At 41.8% G+C, this 18,277-nt stretch overlaps 1 protein-coding gene across 1 annotated transcript in view; it reads left to right on the top strand.

Annotated features, from left to right (window-relative positions):
* LOC147733250 (mucin-2-like) overlaps positions 1-18,277 on the top strand; it is a 596,915-nt gene that overhangs the window by 180,419 nt on the left and 398,219 nt on the right. The window contains exon 18 of the mRNA XM_086958940.1: positions 17,777-17,928. Within this exon, the coding sequence (XP_086815066.1) occupies positions 17,777-17,928 (152 nt within the window). The remainder of the gene's footprint in view (positions 1-17,776; positions 17,929-18,277) is intronic.

Raw genomic sequence — 18,277 nt, 5'->3', positions numbered from 1 at the left:
GCTAATAGGGAAACGGATGTATCTGATTTCACCCATTTGTTCTGTGAAAAAACGAGTTCTAATGCTATGTTCTGTACACGTTCCATGACCTGGTGTGTACATATAAATTTGCACTTGCATCTTTTACATTATATATGTTTTATGACCCAGTCCATGTGTATAGAGCATTTGCCATAAGATGAACATGCACTAGCACTTTAATCTTAGCACTTTATTTCTAGCACTGATGTCTGGAATGGACTGATGGCCACAATTGTGCGTCATATATCTTCTGTAAATAAGGTTGTACTGTAGGTTGATTTTTGAAGTTGTTTTCTCTCGCAATATCGGACATGATCTTATGAGTTTGGTTTAGATTTTCAATCAGATACAGTGTGAAGGTCCAATTTATAGTGCTAGAATCCATTGTCGATATTCATACATGCACTAGGCACTTTATTGAGTAGCGTATTTGAACAGTTATATGACTGATGCAATATTTTAAATAGGTATTAGGTTTGAATTTTAAGACTGGACCTCACCCTATCAGTTTTTTGAGCATATCTAATTCGCATTATGAATGCTCTGATTCTGTTATAATTTCAAAATGCTGTTTTAGATCTTGCACATAGCACTTTTTTCCATCTGTGTATCCTTGCACATTGTGACGAACATGAGTTCAAATATTATAATATCTAGTATTATTATCTAGTTGCACTGTGTACAGACTATTACAATTGATTATTCAGTATGTTTACCAAAAGCATTACTACTATCGTGCAGTATATAGTATGAAATCAGTGATGTCATTTGAGATGGCATCAGTGATGTCATGAGTGATGTCACTGACCATGTCATGAGTGATGTAATATGTAACGTCATCAGCAGTGCATTACGGGCACGCGAGGTATAGTTAGCTGAACTAACTATAATGGGGGAATTTCTATGGTTTTGTATGAGTAAAATATCCAACTAACTAACGCCCCTGAAACCTAGAGTTTTTTCAGTGAATTTCTAAGGTTTTTTTAAATGCTAATTTCTAACCATAACATACCTGAAACCTATGGTTTTTCAGTGAATTTCAAAGGTTTATTAAATGCTATTTTCTAACTATAACGTGCCTGAAACCTATGGTTTTTTTAAGTGAACTTCTTTTTTTTTTTTTTAAATTTCTTTTATTGATTCAGATCAAAGTCATGTATACAAAGAAAAAAAAACAGATTTTCAACAAACATAGAGATAGTTAAATCGAAAAGTGATCTTAACATCTAATATATATACAGTCTAGGCAGCATCTTCATATTATTAAATAACATAAATCATAATCGCTAATGATCCAAATAGTCTATCAAAGTCTGCCAGATTTTGTAACCTCTTCTCTTTTTCCTAATAGATTTAATGCGATAGAGGTTAAACTCCAAATTAAAGATATCATAAAATTTTGCTCGCCACATTTCATATGTTGGGGCTTCAGGTTTCAACCACATTGAAGATATACAAAGGCGAGCAACAGCCATGGCCATGAATATAACATATCTATTCTCTTGATAACCTGGGAACAATTCATTATCGTTCAACAAACCAAAAATAATCATCTCTCTAGAGATTTTTACATCGCATTTAGTGATATGTGCTAAAAAAAGTTCAATAGAAATAAAAAGAGGTTTCAATACAGGGCAGTCTGAAAATATATGTATAATATCTGCCAAATCACATTGACACCTAAAACATTTCCCGTTATATGCATTGCTCCATTTTGACATTTTGAGTGGAGTGTGATAAAGATTAAATAAAGTTTTGTAATGTTGAGAATATAAATTAGCAGAAAGAATAATTTTATCAGCCATGAATATTGATTCTTGAAATGGTACTGTTATTGTGCCTAGTCTCGTACACCATTTTAATGCCTGTTGATCCATATCGTCCTGATGTAAGTTTAGCAGAGAGTTGTAAACAGTCCCTATGCGTGTTGATTTTTTTAATATTTCCATAAATTCATTAGAGCTTAATGGTACAATATGTGGGTGTGTATGGAAAAAATTCCTTATTTGCAAGTACTTAAAGAAGTCGTGTTTCGACAGGCTAAATTGGTCTCTTAACTCCTGAAATGAAACAATAATGCCATTTTTAACCATGTCTCCAATAGCTATTATGCCCTTCTCTCGCCAAATGCTCATAGTTCGATCCCTGAAGATTACCGGAAGAAGTTCTATAGAATTGCACGGTGTGTAAAAATTAATACGACCCAGTGAGATAAACTTCCGAATAGAACGCCATCCTTTGAAAGCAGACAATATAAGTTTGAATCTGTTTTTTTTATAATAGCTAGGTTCTATAAAACGAAGTAGCATTTGACGAGATTGTGGACCTAATGGAAGAGAGAAAATATCCGGACTTTCACATGGGGGTGGAGTTCCGCCAATTGAAAAATATTTGATGTTTTGCATAAGGCATGCCAAATAGTAAAGTGTAAAGTTTGGGACTCCCCATCCTCCCCTTAAGATTGGTAAAGTCATGAATTTAGATGCTCTCTGTATTGCTTTCCCACTCCATAAAAATCGATCCGTTATAGATTGCAATTTTTTCAGTTTTAATGTGGGTATTTCCAGTGGTATTGCTCGAAAATAACACTTTTGGGAGAATAGTCATTTTTAAGACATTTCGTCTCCCTACTAATGATAAATGCAAACATTCTATTTTGTCTAGTTGATTTTTAACTGATATTAATATATCTTCCCAATTTGACGAGACTAACTGTTGTAGCATGAGCCTAATTTTAATGCCCAGGTATTTAGCCTCTATCGTAACCCTGCTGTCGTTAGTACAAAGGCCAGGTGAGCATATGACCTGGGTTTTTTGCCTATTAAGTTTATATCCGGATACGTTACCGAACACACCTGTCAAATTTTCTATTTCGATTAGTGCAGATTCCGGATCAGAAGTTAACACTGCAATATCGTCAGCGTAAGCTAACACCTTTATATCACTTCCTGGTAAAGACATAGACCGAATTTGTTGGGATGACATTAATGCCTTCAGCAAGGGTTCTATATAAATAGCAAATAATAAGGGTGAACAGGGACAACCCTGTCGTGTGCCCCGTGTGATACTAACTGCCGAGGATTCTTGTCCAGATATACAAATCTTAGCCCTCGGATGCCTGTACATAATTTGTAGCGAAGATATAAGTTGTAGACCAAATCCCATTTTCCTCATAACAGCCCACAAAAATGCCCATGATACGCGGTCGAATGCTTTTTCAGCATCTAAGAGCACTAGTCCAACGTCTTTATGTAGCGCAGACGCATAATCAAGTGTTGCAATAACCCGGTGTATATGGTTAATAGTACCGCGTTCTGGAAGAAAACCGTGTTGTTGTTGAGAAACTAAGGTTGGGACAATGTGACTCAATCGGTTAGCAAAAATTTTGGAATATATTTTTGCATCCGCATTTATAAGGGAAATGGGACGGTATGACCCAGATAAGTGCGAGGGTTTGTCTTTTTTATGAAATATAACTATACTAGCATCTTCCCATGATGGTGGAGGATGGCCCTTTTGAGCTTCTAAAAAGGTTGCAAGCATGTCTATTTTAATTATAGGGAATAAGAGTTTGTAAATTTCTAATGGCAGTTTATCAGGACCAGAGGCCTTCCCGAGGGCTAATTCTTTCAATGAGGTCTCTAGTTCTTCAATTGTAATAGGCAGTTCTAATTGTTCCTGTTGTACTGAATTTAAATGGGGCAGATCCGAATTGTCTATATATTGATTAAGTAAATCTAAAGAGAAATCTTCTTGGGTATAGAGATTTGTATAATATTCAAAGAAAACTTGTAGTGTCCCCTCTGCTGTTTCTACACGAATTCCCTGGCTGTTTTCTATAGAATTTATGCGCTGCATATTTTGTCTCCCGCGCATTCTCTGTGCTAAACATCTGCCTATGTTTTCCCCATATTCATATCTTTCTGCACGAAACGCCTTATATTGTACTGCTATATCTTGGCTCCAAATCCCATTTATCTTCGCTTTATGTTTCGCAACTTCATTTTGGGATATTTCACTGTTACGTTGTAATCTAATGTCGTGGATTAACTCATGCTCTGCACTCGCTAAGTCTCGTATTAATTCTATCATTATATTTTTCCTTTTCTTTTGTACACTCCAACTATAACTAGCAGTTTCACCGCGTAACCCTGCCTTAAAACAATCCCAGACCATTGCATATGAGGTAGAAGCTCTATTATGATCAAGAAATTGCTGGGCCCAATCCATGATTTGATTCACATATGTTTCATCTAATAACAATTTCTTATTAAAAGTGAAGGATCTTTGTGTTCTATGTGAGTTAGATATAGGTAACTCCATAACAATTGGCGCATGATCAGAGGTGATACGTGGTTTAACAGACATATTAGATCCTTGTGCAAAATATCTAGGTATAAAAATATAATCTATTCGGACAAATTTCTTATGTGGTGAAGAAAAATAAGTATATCCAGGATCATTCAGATGGGACACAGGCCAACCATCAATCAACCCATGTTGGGATAGTAATTGTCGTAGTGCCTTGAAGACCTTGGGCTTCCTCCCTAGATATCTAGAGAAGTTTGGATCCCATGTGTTCAGTTCCCCATGGATATTGAAATCACCCAATACTATTAATGGAGTACTCCATAGGGCTAATTCTACATTTAGATATTCTATAACTGCAATGTCATCCACATTGGAACCATAAACTGTACAAATCGTTGTCGCAACATTACCTATTACACATTCCACAATAGCCCAACGTCCTAAACTATCAACTTTAACCTTCCCCGTCGTAGTTACAGAGCGTTGGCCTAAAATAGCCACCCCTCTATTCATGGTTGATTGTTGTGAGACAGCCAGCACATTGAATCGAAGATCTGTTAATACACGTCTTTTCACCCAAGGTATATGCGTCTCTTGGAGACATATTATGTCCGGTTGTATTAACCGAATTTCATGCATCACGCGTTTGCGTTTTTGCGCGTTATTGAGACCGCATACATTGAAAGAACATATTCGGAAATTAGAATTTGCCATAAGAAAAGTAAAATTTCATTGCAAATATAAATTTAGAACATTGTACCATACCAGCTACATAACAAACGCTATTCATTTCAACGTGAAAATCCATGACTTTGACTGAATTTTTTCCCCCTTTTTCCCCCCAAGCACACCCCCCGTGATCGACCCACCCCCCCCGAGCCTTCCCCCCCAGCACTGCTACCCTCCCCCCCGTGACCCTTCCCCAACATTAAGGCAAAGGGGCCTATTGCCCCGGTGATGTATGTGAGTGCGCCACAGGTGTTTGGGCGTGACCGACAAAACCAAACATTAGATAGAGTGAGTCTGTAACGTACTATACATTTGAACTGCTAATCGCCAAATCTTGCTGCTCACTCTAGTGTATTCAAATAAGCCTTTGCTAGAGCCTCGACGGTAAAGAATCTGTTTTCTCCTTTGTACACAATTTTGAGCGTAGATGGTTGAAGCAAGAACGCCTGCTCACCCTTTTTCTGAAATGGTTCAATCATTTGACGCATTCTCCAGCGATTTTCCACAGTGGAATGACAATAATCAGGACGCACAAAAAACTCTATACCCTTACCGGAACGCTTCCTGTCCGGCCTAGCCAAATCATACACTTTCTGCCTTGCCAGAAAGTTATTCACAGAAATCAAGATGGCTCGAGGATACTGACGGGTTTGGGTGTTCCGAGCAGTTTGTTTACGGAAAGGGAAACGATGTGCCCTCTGGATCTCCAAAGACCATTCCCACTCTTTGACGTCTGGGAAGGCTTCTTCAAATAGTTCAACAACAAACTGTCGTACATCTGGGCCTTCGCTTCCTTCTGGAACTCCCAGGACTCGTAGGTTATTACGACGGAGTCTATTCTCTAAATCGACCAGTTTAGAGTTCACGTCTTCTTTCAATCCTTTAGAGTCGTCAAGGCTAGTTTTAATGTGTGTAACTTGATCCTCTAATGAGGATATACGCCCCTCTGCTTCTGCCATCCTATCTGTGAAGTCATTACATGATTTGACTAAGCGTCGTACCGTGTTCTGCAGTTTTTTGCATGCATTATGCGTTTTCAAATGCTCGGCTTTTGCCTCTAGTCGTTGCTCCGATATAGCTTTCAGTATAATATCGATAGGCGTTTGATTGAGTGGTCCCGGGCTAGAGCTAGTTTGTTGTATAGAATCAGCTAGGTCCAGCTCTATTTCTTGGTCTATGATGGTGGGATCCCCTTCTGAGGTTTCCTCGCTCCAAGACCTAGTTGTACGCGTCTCATCTGTAGAAGTAGCTTGTGCTTCCTTGCTTACGTTCTCCTTGCTCACATTTTCAGTCTCCTCATCCAAATCATCTTCCAGGTCGGACCCCTCTGAGTGTTCAGATAAGGAATAAAATTCGCTATCTTTACTGCCAGTAGGATCAGGATCGCCCTCCGCTTCCACCCCTTCAACTCGGGGTGGATCCACTGCCGTGGCCCCTTCATCATACATATTGAAGGCGATGTCCTTTTGTATCTCTGGTGGTGCGTGGGTATCAGCAGGCGAGGATAGAGTAGCAGAAGAAGTTGTTGGAGACACAATCAGCTGTTCAAGTGCAGCTACTAGCGTCTCATCTTGGTTGTCAATGGAAGATACACCGCCCTTTCCCTGGCTTCCTCCATCATTCTGAGAGTCAGTGTTAATGATTGTTGGTGCTTTTCCCTTGGAGAACATTTGTGGGATTTTTGGGGTGCTCAATTGAGTGTTATCCGGGTCGTTGTTACTATTATCTTGTCTTGACTTTGCCGCTAGTGCAGCACTAGTCCCAATCTGATTGTCGCCACTGGGTCTAGTTTTCCCACCACGTGCAACTTTTGGGGGCATTTTGAAATATCCAAGCGCTATATTGTTGTGTTATATAACCAGAATTCCACAAGAGCCACTTTGCCACAGCTTCTGCTGCTCGTTCAGCCACGTGTATATAGCGTTTTAGCTCAGCTAATTTAAGTCTGCTTTAATTTAGGGGTTTTTTTTTTTGTTGCACACACAGCTGCTGTAAAAGTTATTAATAGATCTTACTTGGCAGTTTCTCCGCTTTTCCCCGCTGTAAGATCTCTATTTGCCTGGGATTCTGTAATTTGCTTAGCCTTTTGCCCTCTGTTCTCCGTCCTCTTCTGCACGACACAGAGCGTGTGATTTCTCCCCCTGAACACCGCTTCAGAAGCCTTCAAGCCTTCAAACCGATGCCGATGCACCAAAAATCAGCGTGTGATTACACGCGACTTTCAAAGCTTTCAAAGCTTTCCCCCCAGGCGGCGTAGCTTCCCCGCCTGCACCAGCACAACCAGCACATCCAAAGCCGGGTGGGAGTTGAGGCAATCCAAGCAATCCAAGGCGCTGCACCAAAAACCAGCGTGTGATTATAGGAGACTTTCCACACGCGCAGCAGCGGCTTCCCCGCCTGTCCCAGCACCACAGGAGCCCAGCCGGGCGAGAGTTACGAAGTCCGATGCGAACTCCGGATATGTTGCAGCAACCGCTGTGGGTCTCAAAATGCCTCCACACGACCACAGACTACAGCGGGGAGAACCAGCGGCCAGCCATCACAGGATACGTCCAACGCGCACGGCAACCAGCGAAAGCGCCACCGTTGAGGCTCAGGTACGGCTTGTCGGAGACGCCCAAACGGAGCTCTCACAAACACGCCTGACGTGCAGGCGCCATCTTGCCTTTAAGTGAACTTCTAAGGTTTTTTTAAATGCCTGTTTCTAACTCTGCCTACAGAGGTAGGACATGTGAAGGAAGAAGAAAAAACGCACAGAAAGAAGAAAATGAAATTCAGAAAGAAGCAACAGAAGTCCTCAAAGATGAAGAAAAGTGCAGGAAGAAGGAAGATGTGCAGAAAGAACAAACAGAGGAGTAGAAAGAGGCTTTGTTGCAAAATCATTCTGTACCCTCAACTTTTTCAGATGGGTACTGGTGGTAACTGACTCCTAGAGCCAGTGCTATGCTAAAAGACACTAAGGGCCCGATTCACAGAACTAACTTAAGACAAAACCCTAAACTTACTACCATTTTGTAATTCGCAGAAGGTACTTACTCATTTTGGTATTCTCATTGAGTCCTAACTTTCTACTGCTAAACTGAGAAAAATCCTAAATTTAAGACTTTCGGTATTCACAGAAGGCATTTAGGAGTCCTAAAGTTGGGACTCCTAACTTCTGTGAATACCGAAATGAGTAAGTGCGTTCTGTGAATACCAAAATGGTAGTAAGTTTAGGATTTTGTCTTAAGTTAGTTCTGTGAATCGGGCCCATAGAATACAGTGAAAACCCCTACATACACTAGGGAACACTATGCATTGGGGTACCCCTGTGATTAGCATGGCCTCCTCTGTTAGACCGTAGTATATAATAGGGCAGGGGGATTAAAAATACTTCTTAAAACACTCTACAGCGTGCATTTGCACACTGGTGAAGGGAGGGGGGGCCTGAGGTGATGTGTGCAAACACGCCCTGTGGCCGTTTTAATTTGGGGGATGAAGTCCCCTTGAATCCTGGGAGTCTCTAGTGTCCAACTAGCCCACTAGGTACCTCCAGTAAGCACCACAGAGCTGTGTTGTAGAGAGTTATAAAGAGGGACACGGCCCGGACCACCTCTCTGCAACGCAGAGCAGTGGCGCTTACTGGAAGCACCTGGTGGGCTTGTTTGCACACTTCACCTCATGCCCTGTCCCCTCCCTTCACCACTGTGTAAACCCACCCTGTGGCCATTTTAAGTTAGGAGATTAAGTTCCCTTGAATCCTGAGGGTCCCTAGGGTCAAACTAGCCCACTCGGTACCTCCAGTAAGCACCATGGCAGAGAGGTGTAAAAAGGGGCACGGCCTGGACCACTGCTCTGGAACGCAGCGCAGTGGCGCTTACTGGAAGCACCTGGTGGGCTAGTTGGCCCCCAGGGGCCCTCAGGATTGAAGGAGAAATATTTCCCCAACTTAAAACGGGCCACAGGCGTGTTTACACACGTCACCTCAGGCCCCGTCCCCTCCCTTCACCACTGTTTAAACGCATCCTGTGGCCATTTTACGTTGGGAGATTAAGTCCTCTTCAATCCTGAGGTTCCCTCGCGTCCAACTAGCCAACTAGGTTCCTCCAGTAAGTGTTGCAGAGCTGCGTTGCAGAAAGTTGTAAAAAGGGGCACGGCCTGGACCACCTCTCTGCATCATAGCTCAGTGGCGCTTACTGGAAGCACCTGGTGTGCTAGTTAGCCCCCATGGGCCCTCAGGCTTGAAGGGAAATTGTTTCTCCAACATAAAACGCACCTCAGGGCGTGTTTGCACACGTCACCTCAGGCCCCGTCCCCTCCCTTCCCCACTGTGTAAACACGCCCTGTGGCCGTATTAAGTTGGGTGAGTACGTCCTCTTGAATCCTGAAGGTCCCTAGGGTCCAACTAGCCCACTAGGTACCTCCAGTAAGCGCCACAGAGCTGTGTTGCAGGAAGGTGTAAAAAGGGGCAGAGCCTGGACCACCTCTCTGCAATACAGCTCAGTGGTGCTTACTGGAAGCACCTGGTGGGCTAGTTAGCTCCCATGGGCCCTCAGGATTGAAGGGGAATTATTTCCCCAACTTAAAACGCTCCACAGGGCGTATTTGCACACTTCACCTCAGGCCCCGTCCCCTCCCTTCCCCACTGTGTAAACATGCCCTGTGGCTGTTTTAAGTTGGGAGATTAAGTCCCCTTGAATTATGAGGGTCCCAAGGGTCAAATTAGCCCACTAGGTACCTCCAGTAAGCGCTGTTGCAGAGAGGTGTAAAAAGGGGCATGGCCTTGACCATTTCTCTGCTCCTTCCCTGAAAGTTTGAGGGTGATTCGTCAAGTGGGGGCCGAGATAAAAGGGGGGTCCCAAACGTGTTTTCCCCATGCAATTTTTCATAGGGACCTTTAGCCAGGGCTACAGCCCAAACAGCTTCACAGAATTACGTCAAATTTGGCAGAGAGGTAGAGTTCTGTTCGCAGATTGTGCTTTTTGGTGAAAATCCGTTCAGTAGTTCCTGAGAAAATCAAAAGTAAAATCATAGTGATATCTAGAGACGAAGTACTGTACGCGTACGGAAATCCGTACAATTACGAGCACGAGCTGCATGTTGATTGGATCTCAACTGTCTGTCAACACCCCAAGCCAGGAAGTGTTGGCAGCCATCTTGTGCCTCAGTAGAACTGAGTCACAAGAAAACAGTAAAACGAAGTTGAAAAATAAGGAAAGGGGGCAGGGTAGAAACATCCTGACCCTCTAGTCCTGCTCAGGGGGTCCTACATGGATCTTTAGGCCCAAAATGTCATTTTTTTTTAAATATCGTGGTACGCGTATGGTATGCGTTTTGGGGAGAAAAAAGACCGCTTTATTGTTAATCAGGCCCCCGGGGGGGCAAATATCGGGGGCAATTTTTTTTTCATAATGGGGGGCCCAGAGGGGTCCCTCTGCCCCGGGGAGCGCCATCCCCTAGGGCTTTAACTATATGTATGCGGGGGGCTCATGGCCCCCTCGGAGCCCCGGTAACCGCCAGTCCCTGGGGCCTCTTTTTATTTAAAAAAACTGTGTGGGGGGTTTTAAGCCCCCACACTTGACCATCACTCGTACAAAACCATAGTAATTCCTCCGTTATAGTTAGTTCTGCTAACTATAAATCGCTCACCCGCAATGCACTGCTCATGATGTCACTGTCACATATTACATTATTCATGACATGGTCAGTGACATCACTGATGACATCGCTGATGACATCTCAAATAACATCACTGATGACATCAAGGGTGACATCATCCAGGGAACGTGGTTTAGTTTGAAATTTAAATATTTATTATATATATACCAATCTGTATTGAAAATTGAGTGGATATATAACTGTCTGGATGAAGGATTTAGTAGGTGTCTGACTGTCTGTGTAAGTGAGTAATTAAAAGTGTCTCACTTAATACATGGATTAGTAACTAAACTATGTGAATGTGTGGATCACTGTCTCTGTTGTTTTATAACATGCTGCATCAGTTGGTCACTAACTACATGAATGTGTACATTAGTTATTGATTAGTTCGGTGAGTATTTTTATGGGATACTAAGTTTGTGTCTGGTTGGATGGGGTTTGTGTAACTCTATGCATAGATGTGTGAATGGTTGATTGGCTAGGTGTATAGGTTTAAGAGTGCCTGTGGAAACAGTTGTTTGGGTGACTGAGTGTATTTATTTGTGTGTTGGTGAGCGAATATATGTTTTAGTTGTACATCTTCAACAAATTAAAAATATAAAAGGCATTGTATGTGAGAGTTGGTGTATATAAATAAGTATATGAAAGAGTCAGTGATTGTGAGAGTAACTACATGAAAGAGTGTATAATTGTAATGGTGATTTGTTAACATATTAACTATGAGTTACTATGTATTTGAATACATGAGGTGTTGTGTGTATAATTGTATAAGTGAGTAAATGTAAGTGTGATAAAAAAATCATGAGTGAGTGGGATGACTGCATAACCGAGTAAGATGACTGCTGATGTGTCAATGTCCATATAGGTGTACAAGTGTATCTGATAGTGTTCTATTAATTAGTGACTGCATGTATAAGAGATTCTGTTGTTGAATGGGTAGTTGTGTGTGTAGACTTAGGAATCAGTGAGTGGGTATGTAGTAACTGGTATTGGTGTGTCAATGGTTTCAAATATGGTACTACAGTGAGTGATGAAAGGCTATACTAGTGTATGATGAGGTGTCATCAGTGATGTCATTTGAGATATCATCAGTGATGTCATCAGTGTTGTCACTGACCATGTCTGAATGATGTAATATGTAACATCATCAGCAGTACATTGCGGGTGCGAGCGTTATAGTTAGCAGAACTAACTATAACGGAGGAATTTCTATGGTTTTCTTTTGTACGAGTGAAATGTCCAGCTAACTATAACACCCCTGAAACCTATGGTTTTTCTGTGAATTTCTGAGGCTTTTTAAATGCTAGTTTCTAACTATAATGTCTCTGAAACTTGTGGTTTTTTCAGTGAATTTTATATATATGTATTTAATCTCCTCTCACTCTTACAAGGAAGGAATCAGCACTCAGGTTGTAGTTTGGAAGTATTTAATCTGCAAAGGACGTGATCCAACGCGTTTCGGCTCGTCTGAACCTTGATAACGATACAAGACGACATTGTAGCATCCTTATTTAAATGTACAAATACCTAAAGTTGCCAACATTAACAAAGGACTACATATTACTTGAATCCAAAAAGCTGGCAGCCATATTGGCCTGGTCACGATGTGAAAATTCAGGAATTGATACAATAAAGAAAAGAAAACAGGTGTTAATATTCGCAAAATGTAATTTCAGCATATCTTGCCCCATGGCGTTCGTCAATGTGACTTATTCATAGTAAATATACTTAGGATTGCAAACATCAACATAAACAATGCACTACACATTACTTTAAAGTGAAAGGCTATCGGCCATATTAATCTGGGCACGTTGCGTATTATAATGGTTGTTACACGAAAGAAAAGAAAAGAAAGGGGTGTTAATTATGCACCACTATCCCTAAATAAAGTTCTAGCAATTATAGTTCCATTCCATTCACAGCTCATTTGAGATGTCATGAGTGATGTCATGAGAGATGTAACTGACCATGTCATGAATGATGTAATGTCTGAGGGCATTAGCAGTACATTGCGGACGTGTAAGTTATAGTTAGCTCAGGTAACTATAACTGCTGAATTTCACTGGTTGTGTATGAGTAAAATCTGAGTCTAACTATACCGTCCCTGTAATCTTTGTTTTCTTCAGCAAATTTCAAGGTTTTTTAACCTTAAGTAAGATGCATATCACAATGGATGGTGGGGGGTTGGAAGCAGGGCCTGGCATTGTGCTGCCCCCACCCAAGTTTGCTGCTTCTGCCACCCCTCCTCCTAGCCATCCATTGTCCAAGTCCATGTCCCTGCTCCCTTATTACAGCCCTGTGTGGCCGTTGTTCTGCCACTGACCTTTCTGCCTTCTCTGAACAGTTTGCTTGCTGCCCCATCCACCTCCTCCCTATCCTTTGTTGTCTGAATCCATGGACTAGCCTCCTCCCTCCTGCCATGCATGTTCTGATGTGCTACCACTTCCCTCTATTTAGCATTATGTACCAGTCCACTCCTCTTGCCCTCCATTGCCCAATTCTATGCCCCATCATTCACCTCCTGCTTAGCCTCTGTGCGAAGCTTACTTCCCCTATTCTCCTCCCCCTGCCCTCCGATGTCTGTGTGCATGCTCCTGCTCCATCCTTTTTGCCCTCCATGTTCCATGGACCTGCCACTCCTATCTACTCGTAGTATTCTGTTGAGCTGCCACTCCCCTCCCACCTGCCTAGCATTGTCAGATGACTGAAACCTGTCCCTGCCAACTCCACCCTGCCTGTCGACATTACATGCCCCTATCCCCTTCCTCCTGTGCCCCATGGTCCATTTTACTGCCACACCCTTCTGTATTCCCTGGTCTGTTGTGCTGCAACTGCTCCTCCTACCTGTCTGGCATGGTCTGTTGTGAGGCCCCTTCCCCTGAACTCTCTTGTCTGTGCCGAGGCCCTGACCCTCCCTTCTATCCTCTTTGGTCCTTTGTGCATGCCCCTGCACCCTCCTTGCCCATCATAGCCGATGCGCTGCCACTAACCCTCCCACTTGCCATGCATGGTATTCTGTGCTGCCATGGCCCCTCCCACCTTCCCTGTGTGGTCAGCTAGCTGCCCCTGAACACCTCCTACCTTCCCTCCATGGTATGTGTGTATGCCATTATAGTCTCCCTGTTGCTTTTCATGGTGTGTCTTGCTTCTAATGCCCATCCTGCCTGACCTCCATGGTCACCTTGCTGCTCCTGCCCTGCCCCCTTGCTTCCAGCCCTCTATTTCCATGTGCAGACCCATATTCCCTCCCTCCTGACTTTTCTGTTCCATTGTAATGCCCCTGATCCGTCCCTCCTGCCCTTTATGGTCCATTATGCTGCAGTTTTCTCTCCTGTCTGTCCATTATGGTCAGCTAGCTACCATTCCCTCTTTCCCATCTGTTCTCTGTTGTCCATGTGCATGTTCCTGTTCCCTCCCATCCCGTATGCCCTGTGTGGTGTATTGTGCTACTGCAAACCCTGATGCCTGCCCTGTAGAGCCAGTTTGGTGCACCTCTCCTTGTCTCTCCTGTCCTCTGTTATCCGAGTCCATGTCCCTACCCCAATTCCTCCTGCCTTCCATTATCCAATATACCATACTTTCAAACATTTTGAACTTGGTAAGAGGGAGATTTTGAAATAAAAACTGGGGTATTGATTTTCCCCTTTGACTTACATTGAAAAAGAGGAGATTGTAGACAGGAGACAGATCAAATAAAGCCCATTTGGGCTTAAAAACATTGGACGTTTCCTGGCGGAATCGGGTCTGTTGGCATGTATGGTTGTACTACCACTGGCTCTTCCTTTTGCCCACAGTGGTCTATTATACTGCCACCACCTCTCTTGCCAGTCCTGTATTGTTGGTTTGTTACCCCTATCCCCCTTTCCACTGCCCTCCATAGCCTGTTGTGCTGCCACTGCCCTACATAACTGCCCAATGTGGTAATATTGTTGCCTCTGCACCCTCCTACCTGCCTTTAATTTTCAGAGTCCGTGCCCCTGGCCTCTGCCTCTCAACAGTATCCTAATGAACAATTACATTGCTAACATTCTATACTTAATACAAAAGTGTGGAACGCCTAATGTCATCTTGATGTAATCAAAAATGTAATATCTAGAGCATTTCCTTTAGAAATTACATATATGAGATGGTCTTATTTGCATCAAAATTATGGTTAGTGCTCTAAAAAAGTAAAATGAGGGCACATTTTCTGAGTTTTCAAATAGCGACGAAGCACTTTTAAATTATTTGTTATCTTTATGTTTTTTTATCCAGTTGACCACTTGATTAATTGTTGCACTTAGGATAGAGAGGATGTGGTGGTACTTCCAGAGCCCCAGACTTTGCAACTAGGGAACCAGGTTGGAGTTTCTGCTTCAGCTCGACATTCTGTGATCTGGTCAAATCACTTAATCTCTCCATGTCTAAAACCAAAATGAATTTGTTCTTGTGTTATGTAACAAAAGCTCATGTAAAGCACTCCAGTACCTGACAAGTCTGCACTATATAAAACTGTAAAAACACAAAAAATAAAAAGTGCACACTTCATTGGGCTACATCTGGGTGATATTTGTGCTACATTTGGGCTCTTTTGTCTCTGGTGGCCATCTTGGGAGATTTACTTGTTATGAAGTTTCCTAATTTCCTCATTTACTGCGGTCTCCTCAGTAGGAAATGCTTTAAGTTTTTTACTTTGATTCAAACAAGAAGGTATTCAGATATGTCACACATTTGCCATAAATTCGGAATGTTAGCACTCTAGTAGCTCATTAGATCACTGTAGTAAAGCTACTGCTCTCCACAGAAGTCTGCTGCTAGTATTAAAAGTGCATGTTTCAGTCTGCATGTCAGAATTTATAATGAAATAGAAGAGGAGTTGAGAAGTCACTCAAAATGTGCCCTAATGTTTCTTTTTTCAGCACTAATCATAATTTCTATTACAAAATGGACACCCTCATTGTGTTCCTTTTTAAATGAAATGTTTTAAGTGTTACCAGTTTATTCCAATCAAGATGGCTTCAGGTGTGCCATACTTTTGTCATAAGTAAGACTGTTAGCACTCTAGTTGTTCTTTAGAACACTCTGGAACATTCTGTCCTTGGGCTATACTTGGGCGTCATCTGGATGATATTTGTGCTACATTTGGGCTCTTTTGTCTCTGGTGGCCATCTTGGGAGACTTATTTGTTATGAAGTTTCCGAATTTCCTCATTTACTACAGTCTCCTGGGAGTAGGAAATACTTTTAGTTTTTTACTTTGACTTTATCAAGAAGGCATTAGCATTAAATTCTGAATGTTAGCACTCTAGTTGCTTATTAGATCACTGTAGCACAGCTAATGCTCACTGGAGAAGTCTGCTGGTTTGTCATACGTAGGACCATTAGCGCTCTAATGTTCTTTAGAACTCTCTGGGAAGCTGCAGTAGAACACAAAGGAATCAACTGACAGTATCTTCCCTTGTTGGATGTACATGTTTTACTGAGAATGTCAGACTTCATTCTCACATGACTGAGAAAGATAATGTGAATTTTCAGAAAATATGCTCTCAGTTTAGCTGATAGATCACCTTCCAAACCTCTGTGGGAAAAGCAGGAGAAAATAGTTTTCTCTCAAACATGATTCATGACATCCCAGCAGAAGGCTTTTTCAGATGGTAAAATCACCTTAGAACACACCAAAGTTCCTAAAATGAGTATGGTACCATCAACAAATGATTTATAGTGTAACTAAAGTCTTAAAACCTTCTATTAACTGCAATGCATTTTTACGAGGTGCAATCATGCATATTGGTCCCAAGATGGCTGCCAACACTTCTTGGATGAAGTGCTGACAGCCAATCACATCTTACGATGAGATGTGTGGTTAGGCTCCGCCGAGATTTATATATTTATTTTTCCATTATTATTTTAAAAACTACTGAACGGATTTATGTTACTATTTATAGATTCAAAACAAAAACTCCTTATGGTCTGAATGCAGATGAGGACCTGTATGTACACCTGGGATATGTGCTCCAGATCCCAAAATTGATAGCAATAAATGTTACATACTGTGGGGCACTAAGCCATTACTGAGCACATAAAACATTTTCAATTCATAACAATTCTCAATACATTGAATACATTGGATCCTGCCAACAGATACCTATCAAAAGCAGTAACTATGATAAAGCTCAAAATCACAAAGCATAAAAACATAAGAGAACAGTATGCTATCAATAAAGTTTGGGATTCAAACAACAACAATAACTGAGCCCAGACCAGAAACAGTGGCGTTTAAAAATAGGAACAGGAAATCTCGAACAGCGGAACAACAACTAAATAAATTTGAAAACTATTAACAGTGAAAATGATAACAATGAATTGAACTACATATCCCATAATGTCTCCTAATAGGCTAACATGGACAACACTATAAATAGTAACATAAAGAAAGGACTCACATGCCACGAGCAAGACCCGTAGGGGTTGAAACGCGTTGGTGGTGGTTGGGTGATGATAATTGCACTGCTTGAATAAAATACAGTAACCCTGAATCCTTGGTGTGCGGTTTTCTTCTGTGTAAAGAAGAAACTTGGTGAAAATTGAATGCGGGGTATGGCCTGTCCTCTGAACCAGCACCTGCTTTGAAACAGTGCGCTCTCCCTGGGGCCAATTGGTGGAACATATATATATATGTTTTACCAGTAGCACTAGATCTCCGAGATTGCAATAGCATCAGGCAATGTGGCACTGGTTCTGTGCAAGTTTATAAAAGTGCAATGAATTTATGAGTTACATTGGCACCAAAGATCAGCAGACAAGTCACATTTGCAGAAACTTACCAGTGCTAAAATAAAGACTTCTACCAACCAGCCATGGCAAATGTTGGTTTAAGACAGATGCAAATTTGCCAAGCATCAGTCCAAAAAAATATTGTCAAGCACTGCTGAAATTTACATTCTCTAGCCCCAATGTTTTCTTTATAGGGGTATGGCCATGCCATCTCTTGGAAATGAACTGAACGGTTTCCCTAGCTTCAAGTGTTCTTTCTCGATTGTGCAGTTCATGACCCAGCTTGAAATGCATGCACCTCTTGACAATGTTGCTTATTCTAACAGGAAATCAAGCAATGCGTCTCCGGCTGCATGTGTCCTCCAGGGATGCTGTTAACTGGCCTCGGTAGATGTGTGGACGAAAATAGATGCCCATGCCTGAAAGGTGGGGCATACTACCAGTCAGGAGAAAAAATCAAATCTGGTTGCAATAATTGGTAAGTTTCTATTCATGTGCCAGTGTCCCAATTCATGTGTGTTCAGTGTTGTCACAAGAACAGAAGAAAATACATAGAATGTGCTTGCTGGACTCATGCATCATCACAGCAATCTACTTTAAAACTGCAAGGCTTCAGTGAACATCGCCTATCACTTTACTCTTTTACTTTCAATAATTCTGTATTTGGACCCTCAGCGATGCTAGGGATACCATGCAACATAAACATTTTAAAGAATCTATATCTAGTAAAGTGAAAAAGAAATCTTCATGGGCACATCTCCTTTTTATGCATAGGAAACAAATATATAACATGGCACATATTATGAAAATCAAAAAATGTTTTTGTT

Source organism: Lissotriton vulgaris, chromosome 2_1 (genome assembly GCF_964263255.1).
Source record: "Lissotriton vulgaris chromosome 2_1, aLisVul1.2, whole genome shotgun sequence".
Lineage (NCBI taxonomy): Eukaryota > Metazoa > Chordata > Amphibia > Caudata > Salamandridae > Lissotriton > Lissotriton vulgaris.
This window is presented reverse-complemented; position numbering and strand designations above follow the sequence as displayed.